Raw genomic sequence first — 19,227 nt, forward strand, 5'->3', positions numbered from 1 at the left:
CGATCAGAATAGAGGTGACAGGAGTCAATAGAGAGACAAGAATGTCGAGACAGACTGGTCAGTAGTAGGTCAGGTTGTAGTCAACTGCTTGCTGAAGGGCGACGTGATGCGCAGACAACAGACGAGAGTACCTAGGTAGAGTACAAGAAAAAATAGTCGAAGTGCAGAGATGATCGAATGATCAAAAAATCAATCAGAATCAAGAGTGATCAAGTTGGGTCAAAGTAGACAAAACTGAAGAAGTACTTGAGTGCCGTAGACGATGACTGAAGTGAACTTGCCGGAGTGAACTTGCTGAAGTGAACTGGTTGAAGAAAGAATGGAAGAGAGCAGTGGTTTGGGACTCAGGGAGATTCTAATAACCACCTCCGAGAATTAAAAATTATTCTGCCAAAGGCGGAGAGATAGACAGGAGGAAAGAGCAGTAAATTTTTTTTAGGCAGGAGTAGCTATTGGGTAGTCGTAGAATGGAATAATCAGTTGGTGGATTTGGTGGTTACCTCTATAAAATGGCATAGCAACATGGACGTGATAGTGGGACATCAGGGATTTAGAAGGTACTCCCTGCTGCATTGACCATTAGAACAGAACAAGCACCTCGAAAAAATTTGTAAAAAAGTTTTGTAAGTAAAGTCCTTACCTCAAGCCAGGAATCATCTACCATCACTCTCCCCGCCGCCCCTTTTCCTGTCTTTTGCAGGGGTCCGGGTTCTCGCTCTCACGGGGGTAGACGTCCTACCAGGTACCATCTACACATATATAAAATTTGCACGTTTTTAATGCTACAACCGAGTCACCGTAATATTTTGCATTCTGATGATTGATTACTGAATTTCAGTGGTAGCAACTGACGCTTACTACCACCAGGAGCTATCTATAGTCAATTGATCGTGACATTGCTGGTGTTGGAATTGGGTGTTCCTACCAGCTTAAAGGGATCTCAACTGTACATGTAATTAATGTCTATTTATAAACATGAACGGACAAGCATATTCCATTTCAGTGTCTAAGCACCTGAACAGGACGTCGAGAGGCGTCTCTTGATAGCACCGAAGGCAATAGCAGACCCAATATGGGATAGAGTATCAGTTATACCATCCTCGTGATCCAGGTCCTTGATGGCTTTGTTCTATGCGGTGCTCAATGATGGGCTCGGTGATGTTGAACGTATTGATAATATCTCGCCACGTTTTCATGTCGATGGAGAATACGGCTTGCTGTTTCTGGGCACGATGCTTGGACGCGGCTGACTCATCCTCACGATCAACCGGGTCTTAATTGATGTTAGTAAACTGTGAAAGGGTTTTATAGCAAGGTTAGACTTACGTAGAGTTGGTAACTTGTTTTCGTCAAAATCGATCTTAATACGTCCGTCTCGGATTAGGAAGCTGACGTAGAACATATTCTCTACGGTTTGCCCGAAGGAATGTGGGTTCACAACGAACTTCAAGAGATCTATGCCACCCGTATCTCTCAGGCCACAGCGGTCCATCAATCTTTGCGCATCTTCCTCGCTAGCGCCGTTGTTTACAGCATCTTCCACGGCGTCCTGTGCTTCATTCTGTACTTGCTTCAGTCTTTGGAGGATCTTGGAGCAGATAGCAGTTAAGTCAGTTTTCTCGGTCCGTTGTACTGCTTCTGCGTCTAGAACCTCGGGTCGCGTCTCTCGCAAATTATTAGGTCGGAAAGGCGCGCTACGCTTCACGACTTTGCGTTTCTTCACCTCAGCAGAAAGGGGTCCTAGGAGAAAACCAGTGGTAGCCGGACGCCGAATATTCGGAAGACAAGCGAATCGGCCAAGATGTTCCCAGTTAAACATATCGCCCTCATCTCCAATCTCATCATCATCGTCTCCATCATTAGCTAGACTGCTTCGGCCTGGCCTTCGTCGGTGTTGTTGTGTGGCAGTAAGTTCTGGAGCATCATCCTCCGCAATTCCCGATCCTAGTCTCATATATGTAATACATTTTGAGACAAATTCATCGACATCAATGCCCTGAGCAATGTTTCCTGAAGTAAGGCGAACGGTTTTTCGGTATGATGCATCAGCAGTGCTGACCAGGAGCTTTGAGTCGATAGCAGCCTCTGTAGTCTGCTTCACACTAGATAAGAGTTGGTTGGCTTTCCTCAGGGTTTCGTGTAAACCTGTGGAATCTGCATTCAAGTATTCGTCCCCATTCTCCTGAAGATCACGGAGGAGATCTCGATATCCTCGTTGCAAATTGCGCCTCTCTTCCATTGACTGATCCGGGTCGAAATCCTCTTCGGCGATACCACCCTCAGCCTCGGGCTCGCGCGTGCGGCGACGTGACTTGACATGTTCTGTTCCATTTGTTAAGGTTCGTTTTCTCTTTGACGAACCCTCGGGTGTCATGCCCCTATCTCTAATGACAAGTGAATTATGCCGGCCATTAGGAGACTCTGGGACAGGTGATGAAGCTATCGACGACATGGCTGGCCTCCTCACACTCTCCAGGAGTATTGCATATCTAAGATGGGTTTATGTAATCGACCGGGAATTCTCTTGTCTTCAATATATTCCCTTTAGATAGTGCGAATGACGTCAAAAGAGGTGAGCATTCTTGGTTAGATATTTCGCGACCCTGGTTGTATAAGGCTAGGCCTCGGCGATAACGAGACGCGTAGATCACGTGAATCGCGCCTCGACGCGACTGTCGATTTAATTGATATCCGAATTAATTTCGTGGCGTATGATTGTGGCTTGGGGCTGATACGAATAGAAACTTCGAGGTCCCCGAGGTCGCTGATTTCTACATGTACCTAACCCCGGTATCGGAACTTGATCTAAGCAGGTGCGTCTGTGATCAAATAAATTCACAGTACAGTCTCCAATGTATAAATTATGAGTTAAACTAGAATTTGTGCTGTATTTTCAGGGATCTGGAAGTGTAGTGGGGTGCTTATCTGGGCTGGGGAAACAGCGCTCCAGGTTGGAGTTACAACGCAGCTACCTACAATAATATAGATGGTGGGGCGACGGAGCAGCTAAGATAAGCCACCTTATCGACCTCGGACTTTACGAAGCTACGTAAGTACCTAGGTAGGTAAGCTCTGTACATCTACATAGTAGGACCGTCTTTATCCCAACCTAAATGCCTATTACTTTTGGCAAGGGAATAAATATCTATGAATCTCTTCGCTATGTCTTTCGCTTGCTATTAGTAGTGACTCCTACAAACAAATCTAAAACTATCATGAGGCAAATATTCTAAAATGGAACCCTTTTCCTTCGGTAGTTCGGAGTCGCTTGACTATCCAGTCAGTGTGCGCATGTGAGTCTTGCAGTCATCGTCAATTAATTACCAACAGCCAACTGATAAAATACATCATACATAGAATCAATTTAGAAGGCGACGAGACACCACATTTGTATTCAACGTTAGCTCAACGGCCCGATCTAAGGCATATTGGCTCCAATCAGAGGTGAAATCATCCAGGAAATTCCATATGTAAATGGAGCAGGTTGCTAATCTGGAAGCTTAACCAGCCCACATTCCGATCTCTACGTTACTGTCCAAGTATGGTCCGGTTCGAAGCCATTAACGGTCCCTGTACAAACATCATATAAGGCATTTCGCAATGAAAGGAGGTATGGATCGAGAGATCTTGCTTGGTATATTCAAAGTGTTGACTGATATCGCTTAGATGGAACGAATGGCTCACCATACCGATACCCTATAAATCCCTTCCGATAAACTCATACATTGCCATAACAATATGGGATCTATCTCCGACCGGCGGAAAGCAAGCGCAAGGCCATGCGATTCCCTTCGGTGGAACGACACTCCCTCTTTTCGATCAAGACAACCAGCTTCAGAAGGGCAGGCAGAAATGCTTAGTTCATCGACACAAACAAGCGGACGGAAATGACAACACAACTACACCATCGAACGTCACAAAGAAGAGGGGTGGCTCTAAAAAGGAAGATACTACACCTGTGGATAAGGAAGCCGAAGAGCTCGAACGTTTAGAAAAACTATTCAAAAAGCACGAAATGAACGAGATCCCCCGAGTGGAATGGCTTGATCAACTAGTATATCGTGGGACTGAGAAACGTGGCTTAAAAGTAGCGAGAAACTCAGTCAAGTCACTCCAACGCCAGGCAACACTGAACTCAGAGGTCGGCCAGGATGGGCAGCAGGATAAGTCCGAGGCCCTACCAATACCTGGACCATCCAAATTCATGTTGAATATTGAATTACCCCGGTTTGATTTTCCTGTTGTATTCGCAGATCATGAATATCCGCCACCGCCCGTCTCATCATTCCAGCATCTCTCAGCTTCCCAGTCTAATATCATTCTAAAGCCTCCACCCGAAGTTTCATATGGACCTGGCATCAACGGCCCCGATAGCGCAGGAAATGGGATGGGCAGACGATTAGTCAGGATATATGACCCGGAAGTTGGTGCGAGGGACAACCCAGCAGAAAGTAAGCATAGACGTCTAGTCAGAAGTCAACACCGCCACGGTATACTGGACAAAGATTTGAGGCCAAATGCTAAGGTTCGCGATGAACTTAACATGATCATGTCATACTCTCCGACCCATGTTTTGTCTCCAGAAGAGAAGGACCTAGTGTGGAAATTCCGATACCATTTGACCAAAGATAAACGGGCTCTTACCAAATTCGTTAAGTCCGTTAATTGGCAGGACCAGAGCGAATCTAAGCAGGCCATACAGGTACTCGGAAAATGGACTGATATCGATGTAGACGACGCTCTTGAGTTGCTTGGCCCTACCTTTGACAATCGAGCCGTCAGAGCATATGCGGTAGATCGACTGAGGAAAGCTGACGACCATGAGCTACTTCTCTATTTACTGCAGCTAGTCCAGGCTCTAAAATTCGAGCATATACCAGCGGACTCCAATCAAGCAACAGTGCGGGCATCTTCACTAGCCAACTTCTTAATCTCGCGGGCTATTCAAAATTTCACTCTTGGAAACTATTTCTATTGGTACCTTGGAGTTGAGTACGACGATAAGAGCAATGACCAAGGCGAGGAAGTGCGTACTATGTACGCTAAAGTCCAGTATGACTTTATGAAGGAACTAGAGGATCGACCCGGCGGTCGCGAGACGAGAGTTACTATTAGAAGACAAGCTGAGCTCATCACGGTGTTATCCAAGATTTCTGCAGAAATTCAGGCCTCAAACGAATCAGTGGCTCGCAAAGTTGAGAAAGTCAAATCTTTCTTAGCAGATCCTAAAAGCGAGGTCCTTTCGATCGACCCACCGATACCTATGCCTCTAGATCCGTCAATTATGGTTGTCGGAGTTATCCCAGAGGACACGCGAGTCTTTAAGTCATCTCTGTCGCCTATCATGGTAACGTTTAGGACAACATCGGGTACCAAGTATCCTATTCTCTTCAAGACAGGCGACGACCTACGCCAGGATCAGCTGGTAATCCAAATCATTACTCTTATGGACCAACTACTTCAGAAGGAGAACCTGGATCTCAAATTAACACCATACAAGATCCTCGCGACTAGCACGACCGCGGGTGCATCTCAATTTATTCCCTCACAGACATTTGCAGCTATTTCGTACAAATACCGCAACAACCCTGCTCTTGCTTACCTCAAACAGCATAATCCCGATGAGCGGGCGTATCTAGGTGTGCGCAAAGAAACGCTTGACACATTTGTCAAATCATGTGCGGGTTATTGCGTAATTACTTATATTTTAGGGGTCGGTGACCGGCATCTCGACAATCTACTTCTAACACCTGATGGTCATTTTTTCCATGCTGATTTCGGGTTCATACTTGGTCGAGACCCCAAACCCTTTGCGCCAGCGGTCAAGCTTAGCAAGGAAATGGCTGATGCTATGGGCGGCTCGAACCCACCGAGCGAGCACTACCTACAATTCAAGCAATACTGTTTCCTCGCCTTCGCGGCGCTGCGGAAGTCATCGAATCTAATCCTAAACTTGTTCAGCCTCATGGTACATGCCAATATTCCCGATATCAAAATTGAGCCAGACAAGGCGGTTTTCAAGGTCAAAGAACGGTTCCACTTAGAGTTGAACGAGGAAGATGCGATTAGACATTTAGATGGGATTATGGAGGATAGTCTTAATGGTATCATGCCTGTCGTTATTGATCGGCTGCACGATTGGGTGCAGGCGTTTAGGCCTTAGAGTCGCTGGCTGGCTTATGAGTGATAACTGAGGATTACGGATTAATTTGAGAGGATACGACGACAATGACAGTAATACTGTCAGAGGTATCCCGAGTACTACCAGCTTGTTATAGAATACATGTAAGATACCCCAACGCGAACGCACATACAAACGGCTAGAAACACAAGTCTATTAAGTGAAACAAGAAAACGGGATGCTGCAGCCGCGGCGTGAGAAAAAGAAACAACTCTTCTGTTTGATCGATACATCATCTTAGATAGAGATGGTGTCCCTCAGCTACATCTTGGCTGCAGCTGTCAGCTAGTTACCTACTTCATATACGGAGTAGCACCTAGAAGTTGAGGCGGATAGGCACTACTGCATCGGAGATCGGGTTGTTCTTGTGGAACTACCTAGGTACATTTCTAGGTACGGACTATAGATGTCTCCCGCCTATCAGCAACGCTTCTAGAAGCCATCATTGGTTCCGTCACCGCCCTACCTAATAGAGAACCAGCGCTATGGAGATGGGAAGTCTTGGCATTTCCTATCTAGTTTGCCCCCTTTTTTCGCCTTTTTTTTTTCTCGCCAATAAATGTTACCCTAAATTTTGGAGCATTTTATAGACATGTGGCGTCGTCAAAGTAGCTACACGTTGCAGATATTTTGAAAGTTAACGATTGATGGGGCTCGATACGGGATGTGAGACAAAGAGATTGGCTTACTCCAACTTCTTTTTTTCCCGGTCTGAAGTAGAAATCTGCGTACTATAAAAGTTGTCTAACCTAAAGTAGCACTAAAGAATACGCACGTACCTAGGTATGTACTTAGTACACTTATTTAGGTACATGCAGAATAAAGTGTAACGCGGGGCTGGTCACGGTACTTATATGTAGGCATTCCGTATAGTCTCGTATCATCTTGATAAGTAAGGGTTAAAGATGTGTTGTTCAAAATATGAAGCCTTAATATCGTTGGTCAAATAATAAATCTCTATTAACCTTCCTATATCTATAATACATATTAAACCTCATCATCAATGGCCTGATAACTCTACGAACATGTGGTGTAAGATCTTTATGTGCGATGTACCAAGGTTCTGATAAAATTTATTAGTTACGGTACCTGAATACCTCGTACCAACAAGGACTAAGTCGTGTAAGTTTCCAAAATAGGCCAACTCGACTTTTCCTTATCGGGGGTATCCCCACATGTTTTTTAGTCGGTAAATCTTACCACGGCGCTGCTGCACGGTGTTCCCAATTCAACGTTCTTAGCCTTTTGGTCTAAAAGTCCGCATTTAAACCTTCGTAGGATTTCAGGGACCTATTCGACCCCTAAATAACGTCCAGTCTACCTAGAAGCGCTAGCGAAGTGTACCTAGGTATGTACCTACACTAAGTTTATTAGGTACATCAAGCCGTAGTGGGTACAAGACTTAAAGGACTAAGGTACTTGTACCTTACCATCGTTCATTCAAGCCCCTGAGCTGCGTACACACACATCCACACCCATTCTCTCACTCCTACATACTTCCAAGCTACATTATACAACCCCCATCGGCTCTTCAACTCCCCTCTACCAACAACAGCAACAACAAAATCAAAGGCTACGACAGCTGAACTGGATCGCCGTAAAGTTGCATTCTATCTTGCACATCCCGAATCCTAGGTTCTTGGTGCACGGTCTTGAAGCACATCATTTCATTTTAAAGAGTGCCACCCCAGCCACCACTTCTAATACTTCGTTCGCGAGACACCCTTGATCCCAGCAAATTCCCTAGACCTGGTCTGGCCTTTCTCTCCTACTCTTCTCTCCACCCCGGAAATCAGAAGCCCACCGCGCCACTGACTCTGTTTCTGTTTCTCCTCCCGTTCTCAATCGCTCGAACACAGACCGTCGTTGGTAGTTTGTTCTACCTACCTGAGTCTTGTCAAGTCGCGTTGCGTCGGGATGCTCTAATTCCTTTCCCCTCGCTTCAAAAACGTGCCACACGCAAGCAAGCAAACTTGTACCTCTATTCACCTATTGGAAATTCGAGATCGTCTCCGAGCCGATCGGATTAGGGGGCCACTATTCTTATCGAAGCCCCGAGCGTCTACGGTTCGTACTTTCGTACTATTGACTTTTTTTTTTTTTTTTTTTCCTATCAATCTTTGCGCTAGGTCTTTCCTTGATCGTTTCATATTCTTGGTTGTCCTTTTGCCTGACTCGTGTCATCTTCCAGTTAACTCGTAGCCGACATAACGAATCGCGTTCGACCCTATCTCTAAACCGTTTCGACATCGCGTTGTCGAATTTCTAGCCATGACCGCTAAGGCAGCAAGCAATGGTGCCGCCACCGTCGCACCGGCAACGTCTGCCACTAAACGTTTCGAGCTTCCGGCCCTGGAATTCAAATTCGGCTCTTTAACAGACGGAACCGATATCCCCCCACCGTTGCCATCTCCAAAAGAAGAGGTTCCGACGCCACCGAGAACACCCCTCCCAGAAGAAGTCGAGAAGAAGCAGGAAGCAAATGGCACCGCCAATGGTCATGGTACATCCCCTAACAAGCCTGAAATTAGCCACATCCCAGCCCTCGTCGGCATAAAGCGCCCAGCAGATGATGGTCCCGCATCGCCGACGCTGTCAAGCCGTGGAAGCCTGAGGCGCCTATTGAGTAGAACATTACTGAACAACGCTTACGATGAACAAGGATCAATTCTTAGCCAAGGGAACTCCAGACCTCCGAGTCGGACGGCGAGTACTATCGTGGAGGAGAGAAAGTCAAAACGTACCAGCGGTTGGTTTAGACGGTTACGGTCCAATGAGACCGCCGCCAAGAGGACCAGTCAAAACTTCGATGAGGAAGCAAAGAAACCGCTTGGTCCACCACCACCGATGATTCCGGAATTGAGTGCTCTCGAGACCAAAGTCGATACCCATCTAGGGGACGATCTATTTAAAGGGATCAAATAAAGCTCAAATTCACGAGACAAATTGGGAAACGACTTATCCCATTTATGGCCATGTTCTTGGTTGCCCGCTTCGGCATTTCATGGGCCTTGGATACTAACTTCAAAAAATTAAGCTGCTATATTCCTACAGCAAAGTTAATATTTCACCATTGATACGACGATTATTTCGAGGCGGGGAAAAGGAGGCGTTGCTTTAAGAAAAAGCTTTTTGGGGTGGAACATTAGATACCCAGCTCTTACACGAGCTCATTCATCGACATTACTTGTCAAATTCTTTTCCATCGTTTCATTTTCGTTTAAACTTCTTGTATCCCTTTCTTTTTTCTTGAATTTTTTTACACGTACACACACCATATAAGTGTACGTTGTAGCAAGAGTATCTGGAAAAAAAGGCTTCCTGTATGTCTTGCGTGTTTCACCATTTTGTCCCCTCCACTTATTTCATTGGGTGTACATTTTTTGGCCCTATTATGTTTGAGGAGAAAAGGAGACAGTCCTAACAATTCGAATTCGACTCGACTCGACCCGGAAGACCATCGCCCTGGGCAAAATAAACGAAAGAGCAAAATGTTCACAGAACGGGTCGGTAGAAAGAAGACAAGGCAAAGAAGTTACGGGGGGCAATTTTTTCTGATTAACGGTTTACAATTTACGGCTATGTGCTTATGGGTCACGATAGCGGGAGAAGTTCATAACTTGCTTTCTGGTTGGAGAGGTTCACCATCATCATCATCACCATCGATATTGCTGTGAAATAGTGCATCTCTGGCGTGAAGGGCATCATCAAATCTTTTTCCTACATTACATTTACCTTAATGCTCGCTCGTCTAAATCGAATTAAGGTGTGATTAGATACGTCAATATACTCTGTCTATCTTACCTCCGAATTGGTGATAGATTTCTACCACCTGCTGTTTTACGAAGTAACTTTGACTTAATTATCTAGGACTTACGTATTAGAAATCAAACAAATTGAGCTCAAGGTATGGAAAAAGGGGAAGGATGATTAAGTAAGCTCATAGCTGCAGCTTTGACCAATCAAAAAGCGCCTCGGTAATGCTATGATAATGACATAACGTCATTGCCGGGGGGTGAACTTCCAGAGCTCCGAACTCCAGCTTTTTTTGCGTTATCATATCGATCTTTTATCCAGATCTCAACATGAAACCTACAATTACAAAAATAAAATTGCGGTAAACATGGCTGGCCTCCAACCGCTCAGAGCGCATGGTCTAGTTGGTTCACTCACAAAAACATCAATTCGTCCGACTCGATGTACGGTAGCTAGCTCGAAGGGATGGTGCACGGCGTCGCGGACTCAGGTTCGGTATAAGTCGGGGCCATATGGATACACGCAGGCGAAAGCACTTGTTTTCAGCGAGTATGGCGAGCCGAAGGATGTATTGAAGTGAGTTTATCATGAGCAATATTCAATTTCAATTCAAATAATACTAATAAAATATTTTCTTTCAACAGACTACACACACACTCCATATCCCCCAACCTCCCCTCCTCATCCGTCCTCCTCCGCACCCTCGCCGCACCCATCAATCCCGCCGACGTAAATACAATCCAAGGCACCTACGGCGCGCTCCCACCCTTTTCCTCGCTACTTGGCACAACCGAACCCTCTATAATACCCGGTAACGAGGGGGTGTTTGAAGTCGTTTCTTCGTCCGCACCGGCTTCCGCGAGTATAAGTAAAGGGGATTGGGTTATTCCTAAGAAAACCCAATTCGGCACTTGGCGCACACATGCGCTAGCTCCGGCTGATGAATTAATTAAAATTGAGAAAGAGGGGCTGTCGCCTGCCCAGGTTGGGACTGTGGCTGTGAATCCGTGCTCGGCGTATAGGATGTTGAGGGATTATGTTAGAGACCCTACGCCGCTTAGGGAAGGGGATTGGTTTGTGCAGAATGGTGCGAATAGCGGTGTTGGGCGCGCGGCTATTCAACTTGGACGGTTGTGGGGGTACAGGAGTATTAATGTTATACGCGCCCGGGAATCGGCTGAGGAAACGCAGGCTCTTGTCGACGAGTTGAAGGAACTGGGTGCTACGCATGTGGTTACGGAGGAAGAATTCCAGGCGAGAGAATTCAGGGAACGGCTTGCAGAGTGGACGAGAGGGAATCGTGAGGGTGTGAGATTAGGGTTGAATTGTGTAGGGGGGAAGAGCGCGCAGGGGATTGCGAAGACGCTTGGTTCGGGGGGGACTATGGTTACGTATGGGGGTATGGCGAGGCAGCCTGTTGCGTTGCCGACTGGGTTGCTGATTTTTAAAGATCTGCGGTTTGTCGGGTTTTGGTTGAGTCGCTGGGCTGATCGCGATCCGGCGGAGAAGGAGAGGACTGTGAATGAGATTTTGGGGTTGGTTAGGGAGGGGAAGTTGAAGGATGTGCCGACCCAGGAACTGACTTGGAATTGGGAGACAGAGGTTAGCACGTTGACGGGTGCGGTGCAAGGTACGCTGCAAGGGTTTAGGGGCGGGAAGGGAATATTTATGTTTAAGGATACCTGAGAACGGGTAATAATGATGGTTGAGGTGGGTATTATGGTCTACATGATGCGCTCATAGTATCTCACCAAGCGAGCTACTTAAGCCTCATGAATAGAGAAGCCCCCTTAAATAGGCAGGCTTGCTTGAGATAGAAAAGCCTACAAGCCTGTCACGAATTGAGCTTCACAAAATTAATGGCTGTTAAAATTCTCTATTTCACTTATTGCTGTGACCGCATGCATGCCCATAATTCCTTCACCATCGCGGTAGACAACACGTAACGCTAGTGTAGTCTTATGCTAGTAACAAAATCAAAAAAAGAACCAGGGATGAGGAAAATCTTAACCATTGTGCAGAGCCAAGGAGATAGCGGGTCGATCGCTGGACCAGGTGAGTCGGTATGGGTAGAGGACCCTCAACTACCTAGGTACTATTCCTCCTATCTAAAAATGTCTGGGGGGACTTTTGTGTTTGTGTTTCCGGGGTATACAAACCGACGAATCTGATTCGAAACTCGCCTCAGACCCAAAAGCCACTTCAGTTGAACTAGTTGTACTCGACGTATCCGATAATGGAAGACGTTTTAAGGCACAATGCGTTGGTTTGGGTTTCCTCTTGGTGAGACTAGCGACAGCGTGGATCGTCTTCTGCAGTCTACTCTTCTATTTCGACTGGGGCGTGGCGTATGTCTTAGTCCACTCCTTGGCTGTTGCGATCGCCTTATTCTCGTCTTCTTTCCAGCTCTTAGCGACGTCCGCGGCTAAGGGGTCGTCCGGGTTCGGGGCACCAAGAAGGGCTTGGATCGATAGGAGAATCGTTCGGATTTGCAGAGCAGGAGACCAATTATCTAGGAACAGAGGTGTTAGTGGGTTGACTTGGATATGATTAGCGATGTTCGCCTTACTCTTAAGCACATCTAAGCAAATTCGGCCGAGCTTATCGACGTTCGGGTGGTAAATCTTAGTTAAGAAGCGAATCTTGGGCGGAACCATCGGGTAATCATCTGTTAAGAATAGTTCGAGCTTGAAAACACCTCCTGTTTAATGAGCAATGAGTTAATAGACCATCCAGCAGTGCTTGAAGAGAGAACCATGACAGCGCACCTTCGTACGGCGATCCCGAGGGGCCGTGGATCTCTACATCGAAATATCGGAGGTTATCTTCATGGGGAACGGCGCTGATACCCGGGACCCTGTAAATATTTAGTTAGACCGTTTAAATTCTTATATTCGATCGGTATTGTTCCGGGCTCTAAATCTTACGGTTCGGTCATAAGACGCTCCGTCTCCTTCACGATGCGCTTTGGCAACGCCATCTTGTACTACTCCGTAGAAACGTGGGGGGAAAGAAAACGGCGAAATGAATTCTTCGCGGGGGAGGGGAAGATGCCTCCTGGTTGGTGTGCCAATAAGATTTAAAAAGAGGCTATAAGCTGAGAAGTTGGAAGGCTGAAGAACGCCGCAGACCTCACGAGGTACTGCTTGGGCTAGTGATTTGGTGGGGATGTATGTCTCTGTAATGGTGGGGAAAAGTCACTTAATGATGTCGTTCGCCGTTGATGTCTTTGAAAGATGATAGAGAACGGTGAGACAAATGTGTTTTTTTTCTGAGTAGAAAATACTTTAAGAACCGAATTTGTCGTCGGATGAAGATTACTTAAGATGCGATTTGTTTGTGAGTGAGTCTGAGGAGTAAAAAGAAAGGTTGTTGCGCCCCGGACAAAAGAAACCTTCGTTGGAAACTACTAGGCCGGCGAATCAAACAAACATCTGGAGGCGGAAGGCGGGATGCTTCGATAAGGATGGGGCGGCACCTGTACTGCTACCTGATTTGTACCATATACATGTATGCTGCCCCTCATTGCTGGGATGCCACGCCGAAGGTTCGGTGGGCAAAGCACCTTACCTTGAAGTAGGTACATCCATGGATGTCATTGGGCATTACACCGGGGTACCTTCTTTTACTAAGACGTAGTGCATTTAGTAATCTACAATCACAATTTTTAGAGGATCAGATGGAAGTTGTATTGACTATTGATGCTATTTATTATTCACAATTCCTATTTATCTTAATCAAAATAAAAATATAAACACAAAATATGCAGATTGTTATGCTGGACATGAGAAGTGCCGATGCATATGTACATAGTATTACCTAATGCACGGCCGATATTAGCTAACCGTTTGTGGAAAATTCATTCTTTACGTAATCGAGATTAGATGCAGGTGAGCTTTAAATACCCACTTATTCTATCGATAGCGAATCGCGACCTCTCACGCGCGCTCGGTACCCATCAAGGTCATCTCTTCCAACTAACTACATCAATTAATTCCTTAGAGCATGATGAAGACTCCTACAAATGCATCAAATCCTACATAAATGTTGTATAACTCGATGAGCTTAGCCTCTTTATGAGCCATAATAATGCCTTTTCATTTATGTATTGAATAATCTATTTTTATTCGTTACCTCGGAACATAACCGGTGCGTCCGATAGTCGATAATAGTCGATGAGAGAGCCAATGAAGGTTGAGAAAACGTATGAGCGAATGAAGGATGGGCTGTGGCGCCATGAGAATTTCGTCGGGAACTCGATGTTCTATGAGAGCCTCAACGCTCATGAAAATTGAGCAACCATGCCTTCAACTTTCGATCACATCTTGGATTCCTCCAAGAAGGAAAAGCCCAAGTCTCCATACGATAGTGAAACTTTTGATGCCGACGTGACCATTCATGTCGATGGCCTCGTGGGATCCGCTACTATATCACCATGTGGTCGCGATATCGCTCTTGCATCGTAAGTAGAGATATGCCCAAGTTAACATGTAGTGTATGCTTATCACTTCAAAAGCCCCGATGGACTAGCCATCATCGACCTTGATTCTCCCTATAGCCCTCCTCGTCGCTTGAGTAGTCATGGACTCCCATGGCTGGTGGTCGATGTGCAATGGTCGCCTTTCGCCGCCAGAGACTATTGGGTAGCTTCAACAGCGAATCATCGCTGTCTGGTTTGGAATTTGAACCTAAGAGAAGATTCTGCCACTGGAGCTATTGAGCACTCTCTCCAAGGTCATAGCCGGGCCATCACAGATGTAAATTTCTCTGCTCACCATCCCGATATCCTCGCCACCTGCGCTGTCGATGGTTATGTGCATTGTTGGGATTTGAGGAGACCTAAACAACCTGTCCTTACATTTAGTGACTGGTTCGCCGGAGCTACCCAAGTCAAATATAACCGACAAGATCCCAACGTGCTTGCTTCTTCTCATGATAGATGGCTACACATCTGGGATGAGAGGAAACCTTCTGCGCCTCTTAAATCCATTAGCGCGCATACATCCAAGATTTACGGTCTCGATTGGAATCGTTCTAAGGCTACTAGTATTGTTACTTGCTCCTTAGATAAGAGCATTAAGTTCTGGGATTATAGTGTTTCCGATGAACCGGAAAGAATCATTCACACGGATTTCCCCGTGTGGCGTGCTCGTCATACCCCTTTCGGCTATGGCTTATTAGCTATGCCTCAAAATGATCCTGGGAATCTCTATCTATACGATGGTCGTCGTGACGAAGGGGAAGCTATTGATAGCACGATTAATCCACGAAATATCTTCCCTGGCCACGGGAACCACAAAGTAAAAGAATTCTTGTGGAGAAGTCGTGGGACGATTTCCGATGGGATAGATAATCGAGAATTTCAACTCGTATCATGGGGTGAAGACAACGAATTACGTCTACACAGAGTCGACTCGGAGACTTTGGAGTCTATAGGCCATGTCAAAGGCGGCCCGGCAAGGAACATCAACATCACGAGAAAGGGAGCTGCATATAAGACCTATCGCGCTGTTGACGATCATGCGAATAGAGAAAAGAGGTTAGCCACAATGAGCGACTCTCGCCCCAGCAGTGGAGGAGGCCAGTTACGCCGCAGTGCTCTCACTATGGGAATGCAGACGATGTCACCACATTACCCTCGTTCCGGCAGTGGAGTTCCAAGCTGGAAAGGACCGTCAATGAAAGCAAAATCCACACCAGGGAAGATAATCGAAAGGAGTCTAGACCAGCTCGGTTGGATGAAGGGCATCACAATGAGTAAGAAGTCGGGGATGATAGGCACACCTCAAAGAAAGGAATCCAGAGATTCAACTATGTTCGGCCACAATTTTCATGACGAGCATTGGGGTGAGCCTGAAACATTGCAGGAAGAGATCGTCCGGGTCAGTCAACAACTGCCAAATGTCAAATGGGACGATGTCGATATGGAGTCTCTAACTCTAAGAGCTTCCCTCAAAGGCCCATGGGGCGCAGACGGTGATACCATTTTTATCAAAGTCAAAGTGGACATCCCAAGGAATTATCCGAAATCGAGAGCCCCAATATTTATCGTCGAGAAGACAGCTTTGATGACAGACCAAACATTCAAAAAGCTCGACCGAGAAATTCATCAACTAGTAAGCAGCCATTCAAAAAAGCGACAAAATTGTCTCGGGGTGGCTTTTAGCTACTTACTTGGAGAGGTAGATCTTTCTAGTAGCGATTCCCTCTTCAAGAATGTTAGAGATCTGGATGATGATTTGGGTGGACTTGCGGATGAAAGCTCAAGTGAGGAAGAGGATAACGATATTCCCACTGGCGCTTCCGCGATCATGTCTCAGGAATTAACTGCGAGCACTGAACTAGACGCTACACTTGCGCCGACAAATCGGCCTACTATACCGCCAATGCCGCGTTTGTGTGGTTGTCGGTTTTCAAATGACGGAAGATTAGTCTGTTTCTTCCCTACTAAGGAAGAAAAGGCTAGGATTTCCTTCTTTCCCGGTTCCGATACCTACAGGGAGCGCCCTAAAGGTGAACCTAGCTTCGCTGGTTTTGGTAGACTCCAGCAAGAGTCATCAGCCCCGAGAAACAGGTACACAAATGATGAAGCCTCCGCAACAGATGATCAATCCGATTCAGATGAGGGAGAAGAATCCTCTAGCTCGAGCGACTCCGAAACTACATATATGCACAAAATCAATATGTGGTACTTACCGGGCCGACGTTTCAGAAAAACATTCAGCGGGAGTTATTCTATGCACTCGAGTGGTGGAGGAACTGGCATTGGCACGGGTACAGGTACCGGAACAAGCAGACGTCGTCCAGGAAAACCCAAAAACATCATATCAATTCATAATATCGCTAACGATTTGCCCTCCCAACGAGAATTTGCTCGCGAATATTGTATCTTTGGAGACGGACCGGACGTTTGTCGGCACAATGCAGCTGTAGCACAGAAGTATGGCCGATCGGACCTGGTAGACGTTTGGAATTACGCGGCCTTATTGCTTCGAAAGGATATCCCCCTAGAACTCTTAGGGGACGGTCGAAACGGAGAATCAATACTGGTCGTTGCCAGAAACGCCGTTTCCCTTCTCGGCGATGGGGGGCCGATCTCCACGGAGTCGGAGTTATCTACACTTGCTGGTCGGGTCAAGTGGGGGTTCCATCCTCTTGCGAAAGATTTGATTGATGACCTATTCAATTATTTCGAAAAGATGGCTGATGTACAGATGCTTGCTATGCTTTCATGTATATTCAGCGAGTCATCGGCCGAGGATAGTGTCGCTTATGCAGAGTCACATCTCACTCAACCGGAAACGCCACTACCTATGAAGGCACCATCGTTCTCATTGGATTATTTCCCTACAGATGCATCGCTTTGGCATTCCAGTCTCCATACTCATAAAAGCCAAGCAAATTCGGCGATCTCTACTCCTAAAACGTTACACACACCTGTTAATCTCGTCGGTTCTTATGGGTCCGAGGAGATTACGTGGGGTGGTGATCCAAAATCTAATTCGTATTCCTGCGGGGAGACGCCACCTACAACTACGCCACGAGAACCAGATGGTGATCCAACTCAGAGCTTAGCTGCGTCGCCTGATAATCGATTACTAACCCGTGCAAATACCGCTTTAAGTGCTGGTTTGGCTAGTTTTCCTAGGGCTTTCACAAGTGTTGCGTCAACGTCTCCTCCTAGTCGAAAACGGCCTAGTCCTGGAGAGACGTTCCTTTCCGGTCTTGCACCGACAAATATCACATGGGGCGGCTCAACGATTCTCGGCCCCACGCCTGAACCGCCAAGTACGGCACGCAATTCATATTCCGACGATGACATACGGAACGACGATAATTTACCACTCGTATGCTATGGCATATCCACCGAATTAGAGGATCAGTCGATCTTCGATGATGATGGCTGGCTTGGAGTCCCTTTTCTCGAGCCAACTCGTTACGCCATATATGCAAGCTATCGCCATGCGTACGCAGAAATGCTACAAATGTGGGATCAACCCTTAGCCCGTCTTGAGATCCTGAAGTTCAACGTTCTCAAGGAGGATCTTTCTGGTCACCAACCTATGAGTTTTACCAGTTCGGGAGCGGCTAGTTTCCACGACTCGTACCATAGCACGGAGAATATAAGCCAAGGCTCGCGCTCACACCACGGAGCGAACTCACCTATTGTTCTAGGGAAAAAGGAACTCTTACAATCGCTGATCACTTCTGACCGTGGTATTGATGTAACTGGTATCTGTCGCGTACATGAGACTCGTCTTGATCCTGTAGGGTCGACACATGTCAGCGCGGCGCTTGGAGGCGCAGTAGGTACTTGCGATCGCTGCAAGCGCACACAGACACAATTGCTGTGTGTATTCTGCAACGAGCCGATCGACGCGCTATACCCTCCATGTCTATCATGTGGCTGTGCGAGCCACGACGCCTGCATCGCAGAATGGCATGCAGCAGGCGAAACAGACTGTCCCGCAGGCGATGAATGTGATTGCGTAGAGGAAGCATGTAACGGGCAAGTCGAGACGTGGGCTGCAATGATGGGAGCTCTCCGCCAAGGAAAGATTCGCAAGCCATCAGACGTTGAACTAGACGAAAAGCTCAATGCTATCGATAAATATGACTGGGAGAAAGTTGCTAGCGGCAAGCAAATCCCGCTTGCGGATGGCCAGGGTAAGCCTCTGGGCCAACAAGCCCCGCCGCACATCTCCCAGAACCCTATGTCGGCTGCTAGAATCAGCCTTGGGAATAAATTGAGGAAGTCAGCAGGGAATTGGGGGAGTACTACGTCCTTAAGGAAGAAGTCTGGGGGTCCGGGACCTGGGAGTAGGCGATGAAATAACAGCTTGGAAGAGGATGGAAGAATATGAGCGAGTGCTTGTGTATGGATATGGTGTATGAGTACATATACTTCTCCTAAGCGTCTATGGTTATTCTATGTCTTGGAAGCGGAACATGTGGTTCTTTTGGGGCTGTATGGTTTGAATTCAGCTGAAGCGAGGATCAATAAAGTATTAAAATTATGCAGATTGTTGTTACTATAGGTACTAAGTGGCTCTATTGGGTGGTATATTTGATTTGTGGATTTTATAGGCACGGTTTAGGGGGCAAAAATAGTTTTATAAGCATAGCATGGAAATTTTCCTTTTTATTTATATACAACGGCAGCGTTTTATACAATTGGTCGTGTCCTTTTCTCTTCATCCTCGACGCGCCCCCCTTTTTTCAGCCTATATAGTACACAGCAACCGTTTCCCTCTTTCTTGTCCTCGCCATCGTCCACTACCTCTATCCAT

The 19,227-nt window shown here is 46.5% G+C and overlaps 7 protein-coding genes across 7 annotated transcripts; 5 read left to right on the forward strand and 2 right to left on the reverse strand.

Moving 5' to 3' along the window:
- Window positions 1-811: 811 nt before the first annotated feature.
- F4822DRAFT_389577 (uncharacterized protein) lies at window positions 812-3,000 on the reverse strand (the record flags this gene model as incomplete). Its single annotated transcript, XM_051456980.1, has 2 exons — window positions 1,327-3,000; window positions 812-1,273 (listed from the first exon to the last, which is right to left on the reverse strand). Coding segments are annotated over exons 1-2 (1,310 nt in total), but the record flags the coding sequence as incomplete, so codon positions are not given.
- Window positions 2,990-6,212, forward strand: F4822DRAFT_115077 (phosphatidylinositol 3-kinase). The gene is made up of 4 exons (XM_051452523.1): window positions 2,990-3,293; window positions 3,358-3,444; window positions 3,509-3,610; window positions 3,667-6,212. Exons 1-4 carry the CDS (start codon window positions 3,235-3,237, stop codon window positions 6,161-6,163), a joined length of 2,745 nt encoding a protein of 914 aa, XP_051317854.1. The 5' UTR covers window positions 2,990-3,234; the 3' UTR covers window positions 6,164-6,212.
- A 2,068-nt stretch (window positions 6,213-8,280) lies between these two features.
- F4822DRAFT_115101 (uncharacterized protein) lies at window positions 8,281-9,389 on the forward strand. Its single transcript, XM_051452524.1, has one exon. The coding sequence runs from the start codon at window positions 8,453-8,455 to the stop codon at window positions 9,104-9,106; it is 654 nt and encodes a 217-aa protein (XP_051317855.1). The 5' UTR covers window positions 8,281-8,452; the 3' UTR covers window positions 9,107-9,389.
- A 776-nt stretch (window positions 9,390-10,165) lies between these two features.
- Window positions 10,166-11,809, forward strand: F4822DRAFT_389582 (NAD(P)-binding protein). Its single transcript, XM_051456981.1, has 2 exons — window positions 10,166-10,513; window positions 10,582-11,809. The coding sequence occupies exons 1-2, from the start codon at window positions 10,305-10,307 to the stop codon at window positions 11,621-11,623; spliced, it is 1,251 nt and encodes a 416-aa protein (XP_051317856.1). The 5' UTR covers window positions 10,166-10,304; the 3' UTR covers window positions 11,624-11,809.
- On the reverse strand, window positions 11,785-13,468 carry F4822DRAFT_389584 (ubiquitin-conjugating enzyme E2 35). The gene is made up of 4 exons (XM_051456982.1): window positions 12,865-13,468; window positions 12,706-12,794; window positions 12,507-12,638; window positions 11,785-12,449 (listed from the first exon to the last, which is right to left on the reverse strand). Exons 1-4 carry the CDS (start codon window positions 12,915-12,917, stop codon window positions 12,265-12,267), a joined length of 459 nt encoding a protein of 152 aa, XP_051317857.1. The 5' UTR covers window positions 12,918-13,468; the 3' UTR covers window positions 11,785-12,264.
- A 425-nt stretch (window positions 13,469-13,893) lies between these two features.
- Window positions 13,894-18,861, forward strand: F4822DRAFT_115138 (uncharacterized protein). The gene is made up of 2 exons (XM_051452525.1): window positions 13,894-14,399; window positions 14,454-18,861. The coding sequence occupies exons 1-2, from the start codon at window positions 14,239-14,241 to the stop codon at window positions 18,766-18,768; spliced, it is 4,476 nt and encodes a 1,491-aa protein (XP_051317858.1). The 5' UTR covers window positions 13,894-14,238; the 3' UTR covers window positions 18,769-18,861.
- F4822DRAFT_115145 (uncharacterized protein) lies at window positions 18,861-19,225 on the forward strand. The gene has a single exon (XM_051452526.1). It carries the CDS (start codon window positions 18,954-18,956, stop codon window positions 19,167-19,169), a length of 216 nt encoding a protein of 71 aa, XP_051317859.1. The 5' UTR covers window positions 18,861-18,953; the 3' UTR covers window positions 19,170-19,225.
- Window positions 19,226-19,227: the final 2 nt, after the last annotated feature.

The sequence above is a fragment of the Hypoxylon trugodes genome (genome assembly GCF_022578975.1).
Source record: "Hypoxylon trugodes strain CBS 135444 unplaced genomic scaffold F4822scaffold_2, whole genome shotgun sequence".
In the NCBI taxonomy this organism is placed as follows: Eukaryota; Fungi; Ascomycota; class Sordariomycetes; order Xylariales; family Hypoxylaceae; genus Hypoxylon; species Hypoxylon trugodes.